At 41.4% G+C, this 24,868-nt stretch overlaps 1 protein-coding gene across 1 annotated transcript in view; it reads left to right on the forward strand.

Annotated features, from left to right (window-relative positions):
* The window catches only part of CCDC170 (coiled-coil domain containing 170), a 51,283-nt gene that overhangs the window by 5,375 nt on the left and 21,040 nt on the right, over positions 1 to 24,868 (forward strand). Inside the window, exons 5-8 of the mRNA XM_029943251.1 lie at positions 2,299 to 2,443; positions 6,103 to 6,288; positions 16,151 to 16,468; positions 24,511 to 24,711. Coding sequence (XP_029799111.1) covers positions 2,299 to 2,443; positions 6,103 to 6,288; positions 16,151 to 16,468; positions 24,511 to 24,711 — 850 coding nt within the window. The remainder of the gene's footprint in view (positions 1 to 2,298; positions 2,444 to 6,102; positions 6,289 to 16,150; positions 16,469 to 24,510; positions 24,712 to 24,868) is intronic.

Consider the following 24,868-nt stretch of genomic DNA (forward strand, 5'->3'; position numbering starts at 1 on the left):
TTCCATGATTTGGCTATTGTAGAAAGTGCCACTATGAACATTGGGGTACACGTGCCCCTATGCATCAGCACTTCTATATCCCCTGGGTAAATCCCTAGCAGGGCTATTGCTGGGTCATAGGGGAGTTCTATCAATAGTTTTTTGAGGAGCTTCCACACTGTTTTCCAGAGTGGCTGCACCAGTTTACATTCCCACCAACAGTGTAGGAGGGTGCCTGTTTCTCCACACCCTCGCCAGCATCTATAGTCTCTTGATTTGTTCATTTTAGTGACTCTGACCGGTGTGAGGTGATATCTCAGTGTGGTTTTGATTTGTATTTCCCTGATGACGAGTGACGCTGAGCATTGTTTCATGTGCCTGTTGGCCATCTGGATGTCGTCTTTGGAGAAGTGTCTGTTCAAGTCTTCTGCCCATTTCTTCACTGGATCATTCATTTTTCGTGTTTGGAGTTTAGTGAGCTCCTTGTATATTTTGGATACTAGCCCTTTATCTGATATGCCATTTGCCACTATCTTTTCCCATTCTGTCGGTTGCCTGTTAGTTTTTTTGATTGTTTCCTAAACATATTTTTTAATATATAAGATTGCCAAAAATATTGAAATTACTCAAGACCTCATGATTCTCTCAAAGTTTATACTTAATATTTTGGTGGACAAGTTTTCAGATAGTTGTACTTAGATTACATCATGTAACGAACTATTTTTTACTTTATAATATGTTGCAGATATTTAAAAAAGTCATTCATTAAATCATTTTAATAGCCCACGATACCCTTTGCCTGAAATATCATAATTTACTTAACTCGTTGTTTTTGCTATTTCGTGTAGGCACTTAGGTTAGTTCTACTAAAAAAAATTTATAAACCAAGATGCAATGAATATTCATGTACATTCACATTTTCACACTTATGTAATTATGTTCTTAATGTAGATTCCTGAAACTTTGTTGGGTCAAAGTGAAATGCAAATGAGAGTAGCAATAGTTGAGCAATCCTTAGGATTGAGAAAGAAGATTGAAATCTTGGAGAGAATGTGTGGAATCATACACAAAAATCAGTCAGGATCACAGGATTAACTGTGCGTTTCATGAGTCAGAGAGATGACTAAATAGTACCTTTTATATGCTGAAAATAAGAACTTAGAGATATACTGATGTTGGTCTTTTATTGTTATACATTTTTCTAAATAGAAATATGATATGCTTTTGAGTATGTGCAATTATGTGCTTTGTTAATCTTTGAATAGAGTGAAAGAATTTGCAGTAAACACTCAACATGGTAAAAAGGGAGAGCAATAATCATGTTTATTATCTAGGGTACTGAAAAAATGATACCAAATTACTGAAATGATTCTAATTTGCCTTTAAAGTATGTCTATTTTTTGATTATCTCTTAGTCTCTAACATTTAAAGCATTAGAAATAGACCGTGCTATTTCAGCAAACCTATCTGAGATTTGAAATGAAATATTCATAGCAGAGCATAATCAACTGATTTTCCTTGACTGGCCCATATCGGTACTCTTTAAAAACTCTGGATGGGTAAACACGGATAATAGTCTTTGCTGGTGATTTAACTCTTTTCTAGTGGGAGAACATCCCCTGCTCCTGATATATTTTTTTATTATAGTTATGCTTGGCCATGAACCAGGGAATGCCCTAACTAACCCTTATAGATCACTGTGTAACATATGAAAAAACAAAGAAAGATGCACTACAAGAAATATAGCAGGCGCCTGGGTGGCTTAGTGGGTTAAACGTCTGACTTCGGCTCAGGTCATGATCTCGCGGTTCATGAGGTCAAGCCCTGCATTGGGCTCTGTCCTGACAACTCAGAGCGTGGGGCCTGCTTCCAATTCTGTCTCCCTCTCTCTGTGTTCCTCCCCCACTCATGTTCTGTCTCTCTCTGTCAAAAAATAAACAAACACAAAAAACAAACAAAAAAGTATTCCTCATGAAAACCCAAAGGAGACCCATGACTATATATATCCATGGGTGATCTAGAGATTTATTGGTACTTCTGCAAATCCTAAATGGTGGAGGACAAGAGGCAGAGAGTCTGTCTCCTTTGCTGATCTAAGATGCCCTGAAGATTTCTCTACATTTCTGTGAAGTATAGATACAGGATGTTTTTCACTTTTCTCCTTCCCTTATTGGAGTGCATGACAATGTTCTCTGTTTCTGGGAACCTGTATTCTGTTGAAAATGATGATAGGATTACAGAGAGCTTAAGTCTTGAACTCTGATGAATGATCTCTTGTATGGTGTTAAAACTTGACCTATTTGTTACTTTGCCCTCTAGAAAGTGTTTACAGGAAAATGAGGAGAATAAGAAGCAAGTCTCAAAGAATTGCAGGAGACATGAAGAATTTGTAGCTCAACTTTGTGACTGCTTAGATCCGGACAAGAAGAATGAGAAGGCATCAGATGAAGATTTAATTCTAAAGGTGTTTGGATGCACTTAAAAAAGAAGTTAAATGTAGTGGTCATTCTGACGTGTGCCGTGAAAGGAAGGGTGTGGTTGAGTGTGCGCGTGGTGGGAGAATGGAACCCTAGCCCAAGCATAGCATTACTTGACTCTGTGAGCTGAGATAAACCTTAATCGCCTCTCTGACTCAATTCCAAAATCCTTTCTAACATTATTTGGGATTAATTGCCCTCCAGAAAGGATTAATTGTTTTGTCTAAAATATGTTCAGGCTGCCAAATACAATTAATTACTCATTTTAACAATACCTTTTTAGGGAGGTTTTTTTGTTGTTGTTGTTTTAGATACAGACACACACACACACACACACACACACACACACGCACACACGCATGCACGCACACACACAGCCAAAACCAACTGTGTCATTATTGGGATACTTCTTAAGTATAAGGTTAAGATTAGTTCTAAAGTACTTTTTAATTTTCCATTGAAATCAAATAATAAAAATCCTACTTTACTGGTAGGTTACGAGTAAGATGAAATTAGTTATATCAAGTGAATAATTCACTTGGCACATAGTGATTCATAGGGCACCTCAAGTGCTGGGGCTCTCGCCGTATCTTTGCTCATTCCACACTATTCATATCCTTGCTTCCTTCAGATTTCATTCATTCATCCAGATTTCGTTGCAGCCAATCTTTTTTCATTAAAATTGAGATATAATTGACATGCAATTGTACTTTAGTTTCAGGTGTAGAGCCTAATGATTCGATACTTGTATACATTGTGAAATGATCACATAGTAAATCTAGTCACCATCTGTCACCATAAAAAGTTACAAAAATTTTATTATTTTTTCTTGTGATGAGAACTTTCAAGATCGGCTTGCCTGCAATTTTCAAATATGTACCAAATACCATTGACTGTAGTCACCAGACCGCACACCGCATCCCCATGACCTGTTCATGTCGCAGCTGGAAGTCTGTACCTCCCACCCCCCTTCACCCATTTCACCCCTCTTCCCAGTCCCCTCCCTGCTGGCAACAACCATGCTGTCCTCCATATCCATGGGCCTTTTTGTTTTGTTTGCCCATGTATTTTGTTTTTAAGATTCCACATATAAGTGAAATCATAAACATTTGTCTTTTTCTGACTTTTGTCACTTAGTATAATACCCTCTAAATCCATCTATGTTGTCACAAATGGCAACATTTCATCCTCTTTTATGGCTGAGTAGTATTCTAATACATATATATAATAGAACTATTATTATATAATATATAATATTATATATATAGTCTCACATCTTTATTTCTCTGTTGATGGACACTTAGGTTGCTTCCATATCTTGGTTATTGTAAAGAATGCTGCATTGTACACATGGATGCATATATCTTTTTAAAATAGTATTTTTCTTTTGGGGGAATAAATACTGAGAAGTGGAGTCCTGGGTCATATGGTAAATCTATTTTTAATTTTTTGAGGACCCTCCATACTGTTTCTCCCCTGTGACTGCACCGACTTACCTGCCCACCTGCAGTACACAAGCTTTCCCATTTCTCCACAGCCTCACCAATAGTTTTTATCTTTTCGATATTAGCCATTCTGATGGATGTAAGGTGAAATCTCATTGTGCCTTTGATTTGTATTTCCTGGATAATCAATGATGTTGAACACTTTTTCATGTGTCTGTTGGTCATCTTTGGAAAAATAGCTTTTCAGGTCCTCTGTCCATTTTTAAAATTAAGTTCATTTTTGAGAGAGAGAGAGAGAGAGAGAGACAGACAGAGAGAGTGTGCACGTGCATAAGCAGGGGAGGGGCTGAGAGAGAGGCAGACAGAGAATCTTAAGCAGGCTCTTCACTGTCCGTGCAGAGCCTGATTTAGGGCTTGAACTCACAAACCATGAGATCATAACCTGAGCCGAAACCAAGAGTCTGGACACTTAACCAGCTGAGCCTCACAGGCGCTCCCCTGCCGCCATTCTTAAAGACCGTGCCTCAGAGTTTTCTGAGTAAGCTTCCCACTGTACTTGCTGAGTGCTGCAAAATAAGCTCATTTTCCTTCAGTAAGTGTCCCTCTTCACCGCTGGGCTTCCATAGCTCAGGCCTAGAGTCCGCCTGGTGAGCTCCAGGGTGCCTGGTGCATCTCCTCCTCCTCTCAGTTGCTCACCTGAGACCAGGAGCCTGGCTGTAAAAGTCCCCTGTGCAGCGATGTTTGGGGGGATTATTTTAAAACCAAGTGATAGGGAAAAGAAAAAACTCCTTCTTTCATGGCCCCCTTTCCTCCCATCAGAGACTTTCTCCAGCTGCTAATCTGGGTGTTGGCACTGTATCCAGTATGCCGTATTATTTTTTGTATTTCAAATGCTTTGGTATCTGGGCCTTGTGGACCTGGGAATGACTGACTCCCAGGGTTAGCCAGCTCCTCGGAAAAGACTCTCCTAGGAGCATGGGTTCGATATGCAAACCGACCACTCTCACCTCCCAACCAAGGAGGCATTCCTAAGTACTTATTCACAGGTATTTAGTGAGTGACAGTACTTATTCACAGGTATTTAGTGAGTGACTACTATTCTCAGTGCTGGCAGGTGCAGCAGTGAATGAGATAAGACCGGAGCTGTGCTCTCCTAGAGCTTCCGTTATTGTGAGATAGAGATGAGGGGGAAATAAACAAATACGTAGGTAGAATCCTCCCACGCAGGAAAGGGGAAGAAAAACCAATCGGGGTGTGGGGACAGAGAGGTGTGGGAGGCTAGCGTAGCTAGACTGGCCAAGGAGCGCCCCGCTGAGGTGGGGATTTCTGGAAACAGTTGGGGACTGAGTGCACACGTAGGCGGGACAGTGTTCAGGAGAGAGGGCACAGCCCTGAGGCGGGAGCATGCGGCACGGTGGCAAAGCGCTGAGGCTGAAGGATGGCTCACTTCTCCCTGGAGCCCTGACAAATGCTGCCTCCAGAGTGGGGTCTCAGCCTTCCTCTGGGCATCTGCAGGGCCTTCCCGGCTGAGCTGTCAGCGGGGAGCTAGGTCCCCCGGCCCCAGGAGCCTGATTGCATCTTCCCTCCTGTAAATCTTACAAAGCTTCTTAATGCTTCCAGCTAACAACCCAAATGCACAACATAAGGAGTGAAAAGTTCTGCTCATCCCAACGATAGCCACTGTTGGAGCATGTTATTCCAATTTTTCTATGCTGATATTAATCAGAAGGATTTTCTTTTCCAAAAGAGAATCCTGCTTTCTTCTCCCCCCCCCCCCCGCCCCCCCCCCCCCCCCCCCGCAAGGTGGCACCTTGCAGGCAGTGCCGGGGGACATGAGCAGAATAGAACTCCCTCACTTGCTGTAATTTCTGTAGAGTGTCAGCTTCCCCAGATTCCTGAAGCCAGGGGCTTGCTGACACTCGGTCTGTCGCTCGCTCTGTGGAGCAGCCTTTGGCAGGACTGTCCTCAGTGTTGCCCTATAGCTCTCTTTTGATTACTTTTAATTTGGTCTCCGGGTCTGCTCATAACGAGAGTTTAGAGGCCGCTTCTGAAAATGTGTTGCTTTGGGTGGATGGAGGGACCTGGCTTGCCCTCGGTGCCCGCGATGATGCAGTCAGTGGAGTGTGCAGCTCAGAGGTGCTTGAGGAAGTGGTTTGAAATTGTTAATTTTTACAGGACAACTGTAACTGCTTCCTCTTCAGTTTAGAGAGCTGTGCAAGGAAAATGCACTCGTAAAAGGACAAATTGTTACTCTTGAAGAGACTATGAATGTCCATGAGATGGAAGCAAAAGCTAGCAGAGAAACCATCATGAGGCTGGTTTCAGAAGTACACAGAGAGCAGAAAAAAGCCGCCTCCTTCGCTGCTGAGAAGGACAAGCTGAGCCAGGTACAGTCTGCGCGTGCGCATCTGCGGTGGTGTTTATGAAGCAGAAAACCAGGTGTGGGGGGCGGGGCACGCTGGTAGTTACTGACCGCAGTTCCAAGGGGCCACTGTCAGCAGGGAGGCTGGAGGGGGGGACAGCATGGGACTCGGTGACCTGAATAGGCCATTGAGACTCGCTTTTTTCTAATTAGAAGAAAAAGAAATACGGCACATTTGAAAGTAGAATTTGTAGAGAATGAGTCTTATTTTATTTTTTTAATTTAATTTAATTTTTAATGTTTTATTTGTTATTGAAACAGAGAGAGACCGAGCATGAGCAGGGGAGGAGCAGAGAGAGAGAGGGAGACACAGAATCTGAAGCAGGCTCCAGGCTCTGAGCTGTCAGCACAGAGCCTGATGTGGGGCTTGAACCCAAGAACCATGAGATCATGACCTCAGCCGAAGTTGGCCGCTTAACCGACTGAGCCGCCCAGGCGCCCCATGAGTCCTACTTTAGTTAGACTTTACAGATTTTAAAAATTCAAATATTTTTTTGAACAAATAGGTAGTCTATCAAATTGCTAAAATTCAAAATTCTACATAGACATAAGGGTATATGGGGAAAGTCTCCCCCCGCCCCACTGCCTCCAGCCACCCAGTTCTCCTCAGAGGCAACTTCTGTTAACAATCTTTTATATACTTTTCTAGAAATATTCTATGATGTATATACATATTCTTTCTATTTAATTTTTTTGGTTTATTTATTTAATTTGAGAAAGAGAGCATGAGCGGGTGAGAGAGGGAGAGAGAGAGAGAATCCCAAACAGGGAACTGTCAGTGTAGAGCCGGTCATGGGTTCAATCCCATGAACCTCGGGATCAGGACCTGAGCCAAAATCAAGAGTTGGATGCTCAACTGGCTGAGCCACCCAGGCGCCCTCTTTTTACTTAATTTTAATACAAATGGCAGCATGCTCGCATTATATTTTTCTCTTTTTATTTTTAACAGAAAATGGTAATAAACCGCACACTATTATAAACAAGGCTGTTATGTATAATCATAGTGTCATGCACGAGAATGGATCAGTAAGACAAAACCCTAGAGGTATACTTGTGGGGTCAAAGGTTATAGGTCTTATTTAGAGAGAGACTGTCAAAGGGACATGTCTCTTAATTCTAAACGTTTCTTTGTACAATGAATTTCTTGATCTTTTCAAATTACCTAAAACCTGTTTGATCATGCAGATTAACACGATATGCTTTTTAACACTTTAGAATCCTTCAATTATATTTTTATTCCTTGGTGACAGAGAAACTAATTATGGGATTAACAATAATGATGAGTTTTCAAAAATGAAAGTGAGCCAATGCATTCAGTTAAAATACATAGAAGACAATTAAGTGATAAAGGAGATGTGGTTTAAAATGAGGTGACTACTGGATTGGATTCAGGTTAAATGTTTTTGGCAAGGTTATTTCAAAGATTAAGTTGTATACTTCACATCACAGGCAAGTAATGGATGTTCCTTGTTGCTAGATTGTTCCTTGTTGCTGACACTGTGTGCCCATCTCTTTAGTGTAAAGGTATATTTTTTCTTTGGCAATTAAGTAAGGTATCTCTGGGCAGATCATTTCTGATAATTAGCAGGTTATTTCTGTTCCCCACTGACTTTACCAAATGGTGTTATTATCACTGATTCTTGCCTGGATCAGGGGAGGCAAAAAGGTAATATCCTAATCTTACCATTCCTTTTGTTTAGTAGCTGGCATTCTTCTGTAAAGAAAAGCTTTTAATTTCTTTTCAGTTCTATGGACACATGGATTTTTATTTACTTACTTTTATGATCAATTACTATTTGTGTGTGTGTGTGTGTGTGTGTGTGTGTGTGTGTGTGCGTGCACTCTAAATTCACTAAATTGGCCCAGCAGCAGCCCCTTTAGGATGGTCTCTGTGATCTTGAACCTCATCCCTTTAGTCTTTTAACATTTCCTTGCTTTTTCTGACAGAAGACACAACATCTTAGGATCTTTCAGACCCTGGAACTACAATCAGCCTATTCTGTAGGGAGCTTTGGTGCCTTTTCCTGGAGAATGGGGCTTAAAAACAAGATTTGGGCTTTCGGTGTGTTCATTGCTGTTGGGATGTCATTTCTTTCAGTGGACAGAGCTGGAAATACATTTTTAGTAATAACTTAATACTGTTTTCTTTAATTAAAAGTGATATTTAGAGTTTTTAAAATATCTTTTGTTTTATAGGAGTATCTTTTGAATCGTAATCATAATCTTTACTCATTTGCTTTGTCCTTCAGTATATATAAAATTACTTCAAAATTACGCTTTTCATCTTTACCTACCAGTAAGACTTCCTAGTGAAGTTTAAGTCTCATATTTTTTACATAAGTTATTTATTTATTTGTTATTTTTTATTTAACTTTAGAGAGAGGGAGAGAAGGGAGAGCACTTGGGAGTAGGGGAGGAGTAGAGCAGGGAGAGAGAATCTTTTTTCTATAATGTTTATTTTATTTTGGAGAGAGAGACAGAGCGAGTGGAGGAGGAGCAGAGAAAGAGGGAGACACAGGATCCAAAGCAGCCTCTAGACTCCGAGCTGTCAGCACAGAGCCTGATGTGGGGCTCAAACTCATGAACTGTGACATCATGACCTGAGCCAAAGTTGGTTCTTAACTGACTGAGCCACCCAGGCACCCAGAGAGAGAGAGACAGAGAGAAAGAGAGAGAATCTTCAGCAGGCTGCACGCTCAGCACAGAGCCTAACACCAGGCTCGATCCCACTACCCTGGGATCTTACTTAGTTATTTAGTGGCAAAGCCAGGATTTGAAACCTGGTCATTAAAGTATTATGCTTTTAACAATAATCCTTTTACAGGTATATTCACAGTATGTCTTACATACCAGTCATAAACATGATTTATCAGTGGAACAGCAACAATATGTAGTTATGCAGACTTAGTGAATGAATAACTTTAATTCAGTTATAAATAGTAATTGCCAAATTACCAAGCCTTGACAGTTAGGAACAATTTAATATTTATTTATAAAAATGCATGCCTGAAGGTTGGCAGTAGGAAATGAAAACGTGTTATAAGAGCACATAAGAGAGACAGAACTTACTCCTTTTCTCATATGTATCTTTACTTGTAAATGATGCAATATTGCTCAGACTTGGAAACGCATTCATTTTGGGATGAAGTTCCTGCCAAAATAATAAAAACTGTAAAAAAAATATGGGCAATAAAACAACTTGAGGTCTTTAATAAAGTGCTCATTCATAGGATTATGACTCCAAAGATTTACTACTGAAAAATACTGTCGGGCGGTTTTACTGACACATTAATGGCCTCAGGAAGGCTCTTTCTAAAGCTCTGTTTTTGAGGTAGGAAACTTACTTATTAGTGAAGCCCAGAATGACTGCAGAATTAGTAGTACCTGCTGGCTGTGGTGCTGTTTTTTACCAAGCTCAACTTTTCTGATTTTCTTAATTACTCTATTTAGGTTACTTTATGAAAATTAACCAAATAAAAATCCAGGTGATTTATTATACATATGGAAAATACATTCCTGAAAAGTCTTTAGTAGTTAGTATTGAAGTATGTTTTAACAACTACCAAAGATTGGCACCTTTTCTTTCAATTATCCTGAAATAATCCAGTGTTGAAAGACGTAGGCACTTTACCTACACAAGCCAAACACATTTCCCATAGACGGTTCAAGTTCTGATCAGTAGATCAGAAATTAAACTTACATATGGGATTTCAGATGGTTTCTTTTACTTCTCTGTTCACATTTTCTTTTAGTTCTGGTAGCTGGAATTGAGGCTAAGAAAGAATATTGGTTTTGGAATTAGGCAGGTGTGGTTTGGAAGGAGGTCCCTTCTGCTTTTTTGGTGTGTTATCCTAAAGTAGCAAATGTGAGCGAGAACAGTATGAGACAGTAAACAGGGAGCAGAGTGGTTAGGAAGCCAGGCTCTCGGTTTTCATCCAGGCTACGGAATATGTGATCTGAGGCATACGACCTTACCTCCTTGAACCTCAGTTTTTTGTCTATAAAACAGAAAAATAATTTAAGGATCTCTCTCTTACAATTAATCTTAGTGTTGAATAAGATACATGAAGTACTTGAGACACGCCCATCACATATTCGATGCTCCATGTTTTTATTTCCTTTTCCAGTTATTTACTTGTACCCAGGGATCCAAAAAAACTTAACATTATTTTAAGAGTACAGGCAGATGGAAATAAGTTTCTGGAAGTAAAGACTTATTAGATAGGATAAATTACTAAAGAAATTGAAGATATCTTTATAATCCTAGAATCATAATGTTGGAAGTGACCCTGAAGGTCTTTTAAAATCTAGATCATGTAGCTATGTGAAATCAGAATCATCTTTAGAATGTCACTGTCTCACTAGTTTCCAGGCTTCCCTTGAACTCTTCCAGAGACAAGGAACTCACTACTGAACAAGGAGGTCCATACACTCTGTGTAGTTCAATTGTTTGATAGTTCTTCATTGTGGCAAGTCAGGATTAGAACCCCCATAATTCACATCCTATCCTGGCTCTATCTTACTGAAACTTTGTAGAATAAACTGAAATCTCTTTTTTATGACTAACTTTCAAGCTTTTTAAAGACATTTATTATAAATTTCTACGTCTTTTCTTTTGGACAAACAGTCTGTATTATTCAGACTTTGAATCTTCTTTCTTATCATATGTTCAGTTGGGAGATTCTAGCCTCCGAATGAGGAATTAAAATGAAAATAAGCACTAAAATAATATCTGCTCAGATTATACAAAAATAAACCATTCATAAGACTCTGAAGTAAAATTTAAAACCCTCTCTCCTTCTACTTCTAGCCTCACTGGAGCATTCCTGTTTTAGCTTCTGATAGTTACTATTGAGACTTAAAAGGAATACATTTCTGTTCCTGAGTCACCAATGTTAGATAGTATTTTTAGACTTTCTGCTGTGGTGTAGGAGGAGTTTAATGCCTCCTACTTTTTACTCCCTTTTCTTTCCAGTTTTATTTTATTATTGTATTTACATTGTCAAGGTTTATAATACTTTGTGTTCTGTAACTATAATTAAGTCTTCCATGGTTTCACTTTAGATTCATTCTATGCATTTAAAATAAATGAAAGCAGCATTTAAAATACCATGAGTACATCAATATTTTTATTATGGGTCTCATCCTAGCATGGGATGCTGAATCCATTCCATTTTGACAGCGTCCCTCTTAAAATTTCCAGCTGGGAACTGTCCATGGTCCTCCAAGGCACAGTCTGACCAGCTCAGGGCAGAATGTTTGCAGCCCTGTGGAGAAGCCCAGGAATGCACTGGCCTCTCAAGCAGCTAAATTCATTGTCAACTTGTATTGAGTTTGTCAATAATGAGGATTTCAAGCTTAAGTTGAATTCTTATGAGGTTCCAGGGTTGATGATGCCATGGGTCAGCCTAAGGGATGTGTGTATGTATGTGTGTGTGTTCCATTCACTATTGACTCAGCACTTTACAGGACCAGAATTTCCTGGGCGTTTCCTGGGTGTTGTCAGTGTTCTGTCATATCTTCCTTCCAATGATCCCCCCAGCTACAGGTCCCTTCTCCAGAGATGATCAGAATGGGCACTTGCTTGTGCTTGTTTCTAGAGAGGTGCCCTATTTATGTAGGTACAAATGGCACTATACACTTGGTTAGGCACCTTACTTTTTTCACTAACTACCTTGGAGAGTCTTCCATATTAGTACATGAAAAGTTTCCTCTATTCTTTTTAAAAACTACATAGTGTTCTGTGGTACCGATGTCTCATATTTGTTTAATTACATATCACTGAATATTTGTGTAGTACCTAATCTTTTGCTGTATTGTAATAGAATAACTTTACACATACGTCACTTTCCATATTTAGTAAACTATCCTATAGATCTATTCTTGACACTGGACTTGCAGGGCCACAAGGTATGTATATATTTTATTTTGTTAGATATTTATACCAGAATTACACCTATTCACACTTCTGCCAATAACGAATAAGAACAGCTGTTTGGGGAAATTTCTGAGCTTTTTGGTTCACTTTAACTACAGTAGCAGATGGAATCAACTGGTTTTTAATTCACAAAATGTGTCCAAGGTTGGATGAATTAAACTCAAGCCAGAGGTTGATCATTAGTCATATATTTTAGAGAGGCAGTTTGATCTCATGCATATGCAAATCCACATAATAGGTAGCAACATTAAAATAGGAAACACTTGTATTTTAAAAACAAACCTTTGTGGGGTGCCTGGGTGGCTCAGTCGGTTAAATGTCCAACTTCAGCTCAGGTCACAATCTCATGGTTCATAGGTTTGAGCCTGCATCAGGTTCTGTGCTGACAGCTCAGAGCCTGGAGCCTGTTTCGAATTCTGGGTCTCTCTCTCTCTCTGCCCCTCCCTTGTTTGCACTCTGTCTCTTTCTGTCTCAAAAATAAAAATAAACATTAAAATAACTTAAACATGAATAAACATTAAAAAAATTCAAAACAAAACAAAAAAGCAAACCTTTAGGGGTGCTTGGGTGGCTCAGTTGGTTGAGCAACTGACTTGGTTTCCGCTCAGGTCATGATGCCAGGGACATGGGATTGAGTGCCCCATCAGGCTCCACACTGAGCATGGAGTCTGCATGAGATTCTCTCTCTCTTTCCCTTTGCCTCTTCCCTCCCCCTCAATTAAAAATAAATAAATAAATAAATAAATACAAAACTGTGAATGGTTTTATTATGTAATGCATTTAATTGGGAATTAATACAGACATGCATTTAATTGGGAAGCTGACTCAAACACCTTAACCATACTATTTACAATTGTTTTTGTCAAAAGTAATTGTGAAGGGTCATTATTCATTTCTTGCATTAGTAGGACTAGAGCTAAAGGCAAATTAACAATTAAAAAAAAAACCAGGGATCCCCTCATTATCTCTTTAAGGCCTGTCCTCGTGTGCAAATGTGATTTCCTCTGTGCAGGTCAGCCCTGATTTTGCCTAGAGAGAGCCACTTGTTCTTGTTCTGTGTGTCAGTGTAGTCTGACAGCAGTCCCCAGGTCCTGGCCAGTGACACCAATGTCACATAAGCGTATCCTTGAGGTAGCCATGCAATCAGACTCCAGCGCCGTCTCTGCCAGCTCTACAGGTAATTGCATTTGTAGTCTGAGGACATCTGTTCCCAGTAGATCAGCCCTAAATCCTCAAGTGCTTAATCAGAGTGCTGGGGTTGTGGCCATCCCCAAGGCTTTGTCACTGGCTCTCAAGGCCTGCACTTTATGTGCGAAACAGCGTAGCGTTCACTGGGTGGAAATGAGTCCCGAGAAGAAATCTAGCCTGCTGACACGTGCTACTGTATGTTATGATCACAAATGAATTTTCTGAATTTTACCAGACATAACGTTTCGTGCGTTGGATTTGCTAGGGACTGGCTTCTGTCCTTAGGGCAGGGGGACAATACTCTAATGTTGGGGTGGAAAAAGTTCCCTCTAGCTGGAATATTTTAACTATTTTTATTGGTTTCTTGGTGTAAGCTGTCAGCTGGTTAGTATACGCCTCACGGACAGTATGACTATAGTACTCAAGCGCCTGGCATATTTTTGTGTGTATTTGGAGGACATTTTGTACTTAGCTAAAAATATCGCTCACTCTCTGGGTCATGGAAATTCCCCTCTTTTGCATTAGGGGTTTTCTTTCAATATAAAAGTCAACATGTAATATTCTAGAGGGTTTTGTTGTTGATGTTGTTGTTTTTAGAGCTCTGTATCACTGAATTTGGGCTTCAATTTTCTAACTACATGATAGATTGTAGTTTCTCAGTAAAATATGGTCCTAATTTATTATCATCAGCACTGATCCTGGTTACCCAAATGGGGCAGCTCTTGTATTACTATCTGAGAAAGAAATCTGTAAAGTGTTAAAATATTATATTTAAGATAAAATGCCCTTGACTTTGCTTTCAGGGCTATAGTTTAATTAGCAATAGTGGAGCTTCTCCACGTGGAAGACTAGTATTGAAAGGGAGCAGGGAAACGAAGCTGTTGCCAAGACCTTGAGAAGCAAAGTATTTCACAAAATAGGTTCCATAATCCATAATTAGTTCAGCCATTACGTCTCTGAAAAGGGCAGCCTTCTCTACCTCCCTATCCACTTGATGACTTTTATTTCAAATTGATGCTGGAGACTTCCTTGACTTAAAACAAAATTAGAAGGAAAAAAAAAGGTAAGATAGTCTCTTTTTTACAATATCAGTGCTCTAAGCCCTGAGCTGTGCAGCCAACCACAATATATTCTCTTTTTTATAAAAAGTATAAAAAGTAAAGAAGCAGCATTTTGAGAAACATCTCTTCTATCTCCAAGCTGTTGGTGGAGATAAATTCCTTTTAAAGTCCACTTCTGATGCAGGACGGATGAGTACATTTTAACTAGCAGCCTGAAATATAACTGGCCTGTTTGGATGTCGAATCTGTTATTCAAAGATATTGTTTTCTTTTTGTTGTTTTTGACTCTTACATAGTGTTAAAAATTTTTAAAAATATGTATTTATGTTTGAGAGTGTGAGAGGGAGAAAACACGAGAGCGGGGGAGGGGCAGACACACACACACACACACACACACACACACACAGAATTCGAAGCAGGCTCCAGGCTCTGAGCTGTCAGCACAGAGCCCAACGTGGGGCTTGAACTTGCAAACTATGAGCTCCTGACCTGAGCCGACGATGGTCACTTAACCGACTGAGCCACCCAGGCGCCCCGATACTAACAGTATTTTTAATAAAAAGCCAAAGTATTCTTTGCTAGTTAACAAGGCTGCAATACTGAAGCGGTGTTGGTTAACCAGTTGCTTAACGTTTTTAGTGTGAATTCATGTATTGTGGAAATTGAGGTCAGCTAGTTTTTTGTTGTTTGTTTTTTAGAGGAGAAAGAGAGCACATGTGAGGCAGGGAGAGGGGCAGAAAGAGAAAGAGAGGATCTTAAGCAGGCTCCATGCTCAGCCTGGGGCCCAATGCAGGGCTTGATCTCACAACCCATGCCTTTTTCATGCCTCTTTGGACCATTCTAGATTATAGTAAATAGAAGTAGGCGCGCAGGTAGCCTCCCTGATGCCCTTCATTAATTTTTGTGACCCTAACAATACACATCATGTTCTTTAAACTGACTGTTCTCAGTGTGGTGGTTTATTTTCCTCTACCTTTATTTCTCCCACCCACTAAATGGCTAGATATTTCTGTCTCTTTTCTTCAGTTTCTATCAGTTGGATGAGACAAGGTGATACACAGTAAATGAATATTGAAAGAAAGGTCTGATTCTCCTTTATGCAATGATGTTTTTATGAAAATGCTACTTTATTATTTAGAAGAGTATTAAGGAGTCATCTTTATTCACACAGTTTTGGTGTGTAGGTAGGACTCTGAGGGTTTACTGTTTATTCAAAATCAATTTCCATGAATATCAAACTTTACAGCAGATCATTCTGTAAATATTTTCTATATTTAAATTGCCTCTACCAGCATGCTAGCCAACAATTTGTTTTTGTTAAGTCTTTCTAGAGGTTCACACAGAAAAGGCTTATATGCCGGCTTCCTTCTTTTCCTAGCCCTGGTTTTTTTTTAATCCCTTCTTGTTTTGAGACACCTAAATTTACCCTTACAACCTAATTTTTTAATTAAAAAATTTTTAGTGTGAGGCCTTTTAAATTCGCAATTTTTATGAAGAGATGGTGGGGAACTTACAGTTAAACAGGGCATGCCGTGATTTAATCCTAACTCCGTGAAGTCAGAAACAAGGTAAGCGAAAAGCAAATGCGCGTGCCCTTCCGTGGCTGCTAAGGTAGGTGTCTTCGCTTTCTTTCGTTTCAGGATTTGCTCAGTGCTGTAGAGACGAAGGAAGCTCTTGACAGGGAAGTCAGGCTCTTCCAAGAAAGGCTGCTTGCTGGCCAGCGGGTCTGGGATGCCTCGAAGCAGGAGCTGAGCCTCTTGAAGAAAAGCTCGTGCGAGTTGGAGAAGAGCTTGGAGGCCAGCCTGGATGCGGCGGCAGTGGCGCAAAACCTGCACTCCTCGTTCAGGGAGAAAGTCGCAGCCCTGCTCGGGGGCACGTGGGGCACAATCGGGCCCACAGAGGATGCCATTTTGGAAAGGATCGGAGAAATGGCCAGCCAGGGAGAGAGCAGGAAAAGGGTGAGTGGAGATGGCGACTTCTAAGATTCTTAAGGACAGTAGTTGGCCGAGTTAGTCATTTAAATGTGGTTTTTATTACTTTCAGCTACAGGTCATACTTAGGGAGCCTGGGGAGTCACTCACGTGACAGCTATCGACAATGTGGGTTCTGGGGTCAGGGTCGCCTGTGCTGTATCCTGTATGGACTGCAGTCCAGGTGTGCCGTGGCCCGGCTCCTAGGAACCTGCCTTTGGGATTCTGTTTTCTCATCGGCTGGACAGGGAGGCCTCGGGGGCCACACCCCTTACCTGAACCCTTTGGTCCTGCATTGTGTTTTTCAACTGAGAATTTTTCAGGGTGTAGGAGGGTAAGATAGTACACGGAACGGTAATGGAGGGAGCTCTCCTCTACACGCCCCTCCTCAGTGGGGCCCGAGGCGCCCCCAGAGTCCACCCCGTTCAGCATTCTGCAACACGAGCTGTGACAAGCCCGTCGCACGGAACGCACCAGGGCTGCGGAGAGCTCTGTGTCGCTTCGGGTCAGGGTCGGCTACCAGAGCCCGTCAGGTCAAGCCTTATCAGCAGGTGAGTTCCGAAAAAAGCTGTCTGCTCCCAGATGCCTGTGGGTTTTGGAATTGCAGATAAGGGTTGTTACACCTGTAAGAATACCCCCCCCCCATAAGGTTGTTGTTTGTTGAAAGCAGGAAATGAAAAAGAAAATTGTTATGAAGTCCTTAATGCAGTGCCCGGCAATGTTAACTGTCGCTACCCGTGCTTCTCCTCATCTCTCTCTCTCTCCTTCTCTTCATGACACGTTGGTGCCTGGAACAGTCTTTGAGGGCAACTGTTGAACAAGTGGAGACAGGTGCTCTGACTCATAGATATGATTGAAGCTTCTTTAATTTTGTGATCTTGTTTATACTATTAATAATTCTCCTTGGGGGCACCCAGGTGGCTCTGTCAACGGTTAGGTGACCAACTCTTGATTTTGGCTCAGGTCATAATCTCGTGGCTCGTGAGATCAAGCCCTGAGTCCTGCTTTTTGCAGAGCGCAGCCTGCTTGGCATTCTCTCTCCCTCCCCAGCTCCCGCTCATGATCCCTCTCTCTCAAAGTAAATAAAAAAACTCTCCTTTACTATCTAGCTTTGCTGAGCAGAGTCACCTTCAGCCTAAATTACCATCCAATGCAAGTTTTTGAAGTCCTAATTAATGAGGTTCTAAGGTAAATAATATCCAAATTCTAGGTATAACTCCATTATCTACTTCTTCTGCGAGTTCCTATTGGTTCAAAGGAGAAAATGTATTCTCTTTTTTGAGGTTTCTAAAATACTCAGAGCCATCACTAACTCAGAGTTCAGGGTCGCATTTGAAAATTTCCTTTAATGATAAAACATTTTCCATCCCCTTTCAAAGTTCTCCAAAATTCATGTGGGCTCTTAGGAGCAAGTCAGGTGACCCCTTTGTCCAAGTGTAGGATTATCTTTATGGTTATAAAATGTGCAGGTCTCTGAGGGTAGCTCCGTTTTTCTTGTGATTGGTCCCGGATTGCAGAAGAAAATTATTTCTGGGACTGAGAACAATTTTATTAAGTTATTTACCTTGACTAGTAAGAGATGCACTTCCATAGCTAATGGTCCTTAACCATTTCATTTTATTGCTTCCCTCTTCTGGTTTTCCAAATGTTTTCCTAACACTATTTTAATTCAGCATGCGAAGCATAGCATAAAATTGCCAGCATGATGTATATGTTTATTTTCTGAAGCAAAATGCTGTAAATTGGCTAAGCTGGCTATGCCTTCCCCTACTCCCCATAAAAATCAGAATGATTCAGAGTCTTTTTAGTGCCTTTGTCTGCCTTTTCTACCCTGTAATTTTTTTCAATAGCTATTCTCACTATTTAAAAGCCTGAAATCAAGCGTATAGCTTGACTCGCCTTCAAGTAAAATCAGGAGAAAATGGATTTCGTATATTGTCTTAGAAATGTTTCTAAAGAATGGGAGCTGCACAGATTGATGAGTCTGTTTGTTGAGGGGGCTGTGCGCCCCTGCCAGCTGCCGTCGGTAAACACGCACTCAGCAGTTGCGTAACACCCCTGCGAAGGCCCAGTGGCGGGTTCGGGCCGAGCCTGGCAAATTCGCCCCTTCGTGCCGACCCCTACTTTGTGCAGCCTGCCTTTCTTATCCATCCTGTTGCTATTCATTTTTACTCTCCTGTCTTTGCGGTTCTCAGTAGAGTCTGGGACGCCACCCACACGTTTTCAGTAAGTCACTACTACTTGGGTCCTTGCTTTTCTGCTTATAGCCAAGTCAGATTCTCTTTTTAAACGCTTTACTGTATCTCGGGGTGGGGTTTGTCAGTCTTGGCACTATTGACCTTTCAGGCTGGATAATCCTTTGCTGAGGGGCCGCTCTGTATGTACACTGTAGGGTATTTAACAGCACCCCTGGCTTCTACCCGGTAGGCACCAGTAGCACCATTCTCCCCCTCAATTTGTGACAACCCGTGATGTCTCCAGACAAATGTCCCCGGAAGGTGACATCATTCCCCGGTTGGAAACCACTCTCTTAGAGGAATGTCCTGCTGTTGGGTTCCTTAGAATCTAAATGAGTGTTTGGATGGTGGTCAGCCTTGAAATCTCAGTACATTTGTAACAGGTGTTTTTGAAATAAGGATGTCTTGCACAATGACAGAAAGTTGCGACATTTTCAGATTTGAGTGTGGATTTTTGAGGCACACTTTTTTTTTTTTAATCTTACTTTTAGATGTTTGCTAACTGGCTCATCATCTGGATGAGAAGTGATTCTGTATAGAGAGGGCATGGCGATGATTGATTTCTATGTCATTTCTTAAATGAAAGACAGTTCATACAAGCTAATAAACATTTATCGAGACAGCTCTTTTATTCTTTGTTAGGCACACGTAAGAGTTTATTTCCTCCACTGGAGTGTTTCTTGGTCTAGTGGCTGTGGGCAAGCTGTGGGGACCCAGCCTGATGCCCTAAAGGACCCGAGAGGTGCTCTACAACCCCCCTGCTTCCCTTATATGATCCAGTCATTCTGCTTTCTCCCTAATTCTCCAATACACGAAACCAAACATTCACCCAGAAGCTTCGGCAGACTTCCACTGACAGTTTATTGCCCCAAATTATGTTACGTGGTCACCTCTGACTATAGGGGCCCGTGGGAGAGTAAAAAGATAGAGATTTCAGCTTTCCTGACATCTACAGTATAGTCATTTCCTAGGATGGCCATAGCAAACTACCCGTAACTTAGTGGCTTAAACAATAGAAGTGGATTATCTCCCGGTTCCGGAGGCTGGAAATCTAACTTCATGATGTTGGCTGGTTGGTTTCTTCTGAGGCTGTGAGGGAGAAATCTTGTCCAGGCCTTTTGGCTGGCTGCTCAGGCAGTCCTTGGCTCATGGATGGCATTCTCTCTACACCTTCATATTATTTTCCTTCTACTTGTATGTGTCTCTGTGTCCACATTTTCCCTTTTCTTAAGCACACTAGTCATGTTGCATTGGGGCCCAGCTCTCTAAAGACTATATTTCCAAATAATACATTCTGAGGTACTGGGGAACTTGAACGTGCCTCTTTTTTGGAGGACCCAATTTAACTTGTAACAAAAGTCGACATGGGGCACCTGGTGGCTCGGTCAGTTGGGAGAGTCCGACTCTTGATTTTGGCTCAGGTCATGATCCCAGGGTTGTGGGATTGACCCTTGTGTCAGGCTCAGTGGTGAGCGTGGAACCCTCTTGGGGTATTCTCTCTCTCTCTCTCTCTCTCTCTCTCTCCCTCCATCCTTCTCCACTCCCTCAAAAAAAAAAAAAAAAAAGAAAAAAAAAAGAAAAAGAAAAACCCAAAAAAGTTGACACGCACAAAGGTGGAGGCAGAAGGAATAGCCAGTCAGTGTGGTTGGCCATACAAACTGATAACACAGAAAGAGAGTTTGATTGATGCTTTATTCCTGATTCCTGACAACATATTTTATATATTTCCTAAGTGAAAATGATAGCTTGACTAATGAGAAAAAGGGTGTATGTCCAAAAGGCAAGGGTCCTTAAGTGACCCAAATGGTTCTTTCTTCAGTTTAAAATTCTTGTGCTTTCTTTGGTTTAATCTTAGGGCAAAAGTGTCTCTCTGGTGAAATCAACAACTACTTGTCCTTGGGAAGTGACTGAAATTTTTTAGGGCATTATGACTTCACTTCCCCAAACCAGGCTGCTTGTTTTTGAAGTATAATTCACTTCAGTGCCTTTTTTTCTGTTGTTTAAAAAAAAAGAGGTATGTTTTCTTTATTACAATCCTTCTCCCTTCCCCTCAGTTTCCTACATCTCTCTTGAAATCCTTGGCACATTTTGTCCCACAGAATATCAGGGATATGTTAGCAGATGATACTAAGAAAAAGAAGGAAAAAAAAAAGAAAAGCCTATTGACTCTGTAGAGTTCTTGGTGGGAAAAACACAACATAGCTTCACAATTTTGGCGAGACACATATGTTCAGGTAGGCATTTGATGTTCCCGAGAACCGAGTCAGATTAGAATGTTAATTTATTGGAATACATTTAAGTCAATTTAGCTCTGAAAATTATTGGTGGGATCACATGTACTGAGACCTAAAATAAGCTTAGGAAGCTAAGCTCTGTGACGCGTAGAACGTGGAGGGGTTCCCAGCCACTGGCTCCTCCGTGGACCCTGGAATCTTGAGTTTGTAGCTTTTACACAGTTCCGCCGTGTACACACCGTTATATTCTGTGGAGGCTTCAAGTTCTGTGGAGCACTCCTGCGTCCTCTTCACCTTTGATTTAGCACATTGCGCCTTATTGGTCCTTCCCAGAAAAGTTTTTAGTTGAAAAACAGGCTCTGTGGGCTGCAAATGGTTTGAGAAACATGGTGAGGACAATTCCTGAAGGGCCCCTTTAACTCTTTACAACAGAAGCATAGGATTGCCTGAGCCAACATATTGGAGTAGGGATCCTGATGGTAAAAATGGATGCAGTGCCTTGAACTTCAGTTGAGTGTGAAATCCTGTGCGGCTCAAATGATCTGAACTATCACCTCATGGTCAGAGCAAAGGCTCGGAGTTTCAGAGGCTGATTACCTGCCTCCACTAACACGCTGCTGAGCAGTAGAGAGTGGACTGGAGACCGGGACTGTGTGACTCCAGAGGCCCCGGGCCACGGTCTGCTCTCCATCAGGATGTCCTCTTCTTTCCTCAGGGTCATTTTCACTACCTGACTCAAACTTTCAGCTGTAGCCTGAGGTGTGCTCTTCAAAATGGGAGCCTTTTTTTTTTTTTTAACTTAACTGGGCAATTGCACATTCATGCATTTCAGGTTTTATTTTATTATTATTATTTTGTAATGTTTAATTTATTTTTGATACAGAGAGAGAGACAGAGCATGAGAGAGGGAGGGTCAGAGAGAGAAGGAGACACAGAACCAGAAGCAGGCTCCAGGCTCTGAGCTGGCTGTCAGCACAGAGCCTGACGCGGGGCTCGAACCCACGAACGTGAGATCTGACCTGAGCCGAAGCCGGAGGCTTAACCGACTGAGCCACCCAGGTGCCCCAGGTTTTATTTTTTTAAGTAATCTCTATACCCGGGGCTCCTGGGTGGGTCGGTTGGTTAAGTGACCGAGTTTGGCTCAGGTCATGATCTCACAGTTCATGAGTTCAAGCCCAGCATCAGGCTCTGTGCTGACAGCTCAGAGCCTGGAGCCTGCTTCAGATTCTGTGTCTCCCTTTCTCTCTGCCCCTTGTCCCCCTTGCACTCTGTGTGTCTCTCTCTCAAAAATACACATAAAAAAAAAAGTAATCTCTACACCCAATGTGGGGCTAGAACTCACAACCTCGAGATCAAGAGTTGCATGGTCTCTGACTGAGCCAGCCGGCCAGATGGCCCCAAAATGGAAGTCTTTCGTGATCGGTTTCTATGGGAGGCTTAGCTTGCCTCTGGGACCTTTGTCAGTGTGCTGACCTTGGCTAACAGTTCTCCATCTCTCCAGCTGAGGTTTTCTGTGTCTCTTTTCTCTTTGGTTTCATTCTCTTTGGTAGGTTAACTGTGGGGTAGGAGAAGTGTTGAAGGACTTTCAGGTAGAAAGACTCACTTCCTACTTGGAGTCGAATGTGAAACATACTTCCTGCCCCACAGAATCATGTGCTCTGCCTTGTATAATATCATATCATTAAACAGCCCTCCTCCCCACAAGGCAGTATCTTGCGGGTGTTGTTTGATGGCTGTTGTTTTGTAGGTGACTTTGTATGTTGTACCAAGAGGAGTGCACCTTTCTCTTGCATTAAGCTCACATCTCTTATTAGTCGGTGCCGATGGTAGGAAATCCAAAATGGCGCGTTCTCAGAGCTTCATATTCTGTAATTAAAATGGAAGTTTCCCTGGGGGAACATAAGTCCTTGGACGTGGTGCTAAGCAGCTTGCCATCAAATGTTTGATTTCAAGCACCCACAGAAGGACAGAATTAACTGAATTACAGGCCTGGAACTAGAGAGTCGCGGAAGCACACGATTTGAGCATTTAGAGATCGAGTAGTCTAACATTCCTGACCACAGCGCTTCCGTCCAGTCTGTAACATTGTTCACAGATGGTCAGCCCATTTCGGGCGGTCTCCAGTGATGGGGCGTTCCCTGTGCGCCACGGTAAGGTGCTTAAAACGTGAGGTAAACACAGAGACATAAAATTACACATACAGTATCTCAGCTGTATTTTAACAGGGCATCAAAATGAATTATTTGAAAATAATTTAATAATAATAGGTATTACCTCTGAGTGGTTTTTTTCCTTACTTAAACTTTTTTTTAATGAGTCTTTTATAACGAGTATGTATTACTTTGTAATTTGGGGGACCAGGAAAAATTCTTCCTTACACTGAAGTGGAATTACTTCTCTGATTTGTACCTGCTGGTCCTTAACTTAAGCACTGAGGACGACTCAGAACAAACCCTATTGTTCTCCACGCGACAGCTTTACAAAATATTAGGAGATGGCTGGGTGTCTCCCTGCTTTTAAAAATGGTTACTGATAGGCAAGCAGAAATTTTTTTTAACCGAAACTGTAAACCCGAAACCATCAAGATATTTCAGTTTCTGTAAGAATGGTGCTGAGTATTATGTAAATATCTCCTTCTTTCTTTTCCTCTTCTGAAACTGACCATCAAAACAAAACAAAAATGTCACCCCAAACTTGGTGGTTTTTATTGCATTCAGGGTTTCCCGAAAACTGGACTTGGTAGAATCAGTTTGAGTCTTCTCAAAACGTACCTGAGGTTTCGGGTAAACTTTATTCTTGTTTATGGGGACGTCAGGACAAAGAAACTTGAGGGAAGGCTGGAAGCACTGGGAAATGAGGGGTGTGTGAAGAGAATTAGACCGTTAATGGACAAACTGATTTCATTTTATAGGAGAGGAGGTAGCAATCAGATTCCCCCACCTTCTTGCATGTAGAGTCGCTGTATTAAATTTGACCTTCCAGATGCTAACGTGATAATATCGCTGTGTGAGTACTCAGCACAGAGCAGCACCGCCGACCTTTGGTGCCTGAGGAACCAATACTCAATGGAAAATTGAAAAAAGGCTTGAAAAAATATGTTTATGCCCTAGAATTCCTGATATATTTACTATAAAATTAACTCACTGGATAATCTTTAATCCACCATATACTGTGGAGGAGTGTCTTGGGAAAATGACACTTGCAGAGGTTTTAAAAGCACTCTGTCTGGACTGTTTTCCAGCTAAGCTTTGAAGCTCCTAAATCAATGGCGGTTTTAGGGGTAAGTAAATATCACCCGTAAATAGTCATCGAGTAACTTGTTTAAGGGATTACAAACAAATTAAAAATGCCAATAGAAATATTTGATTAGGTAATGAATACAGATTTATTTCAAGCAGAGGCAGATACAGCAATCAAATTACCTGTTTTTTATTTAATTTTTACAAAGAATCTGGAGGTTGGTGTTATAAATAGTCCTGTTGCTTGGGCAGAGCACTAGATTTGAATACTTTGTGGCATCGGAAACAAGGCTTATCCTTGTCTGTTTCTTTGTTTCCAGATGGCCTCCCAGCTTGAAGCCCGAATATCTGAGCTTGCTGAACAGTTGGGAAATGAGTCTGGGTTTCACCAGAAAGCTCTTCAGAGAGCCCAGGAAGCAGAAAGCAAGTTGGAGACTCTTCAGGGTCAGCTGACGTGCCTGGAGGCCGAGCTGGCTTCTGGAGATGTTTTGCAAGATAACTTGAATTTTGAGAAACAAAAAGTAATCACCCGAGGGTACACCTGTGGGGAGAAACATCTGTTGCAGTTTCAAGTGTTACCTGAAACTATTCTGAATTTTACAGGACATCAGTAGAATGGTTAAGTCGGACTCATGAGTAAATGTCAAGGAGTTGATTTGGGGGAGGTCTTCCTGTTAG

The sequence above is a fragment of the Suricata suricatta genome, chromosome 7 (genome assembly GCF_006229205.1).
Source record: "Suricata suricatta isolate VVHF042 chromosome 7, meerkat_22Aug2017_6uvM2_HiC, whole genome shotgun sequence".
NCBI lineage: Eukaryota > Metazoa > Chordata > Mammalia > Carnivora > Herpestidae > Suricata > Suricata suricatta.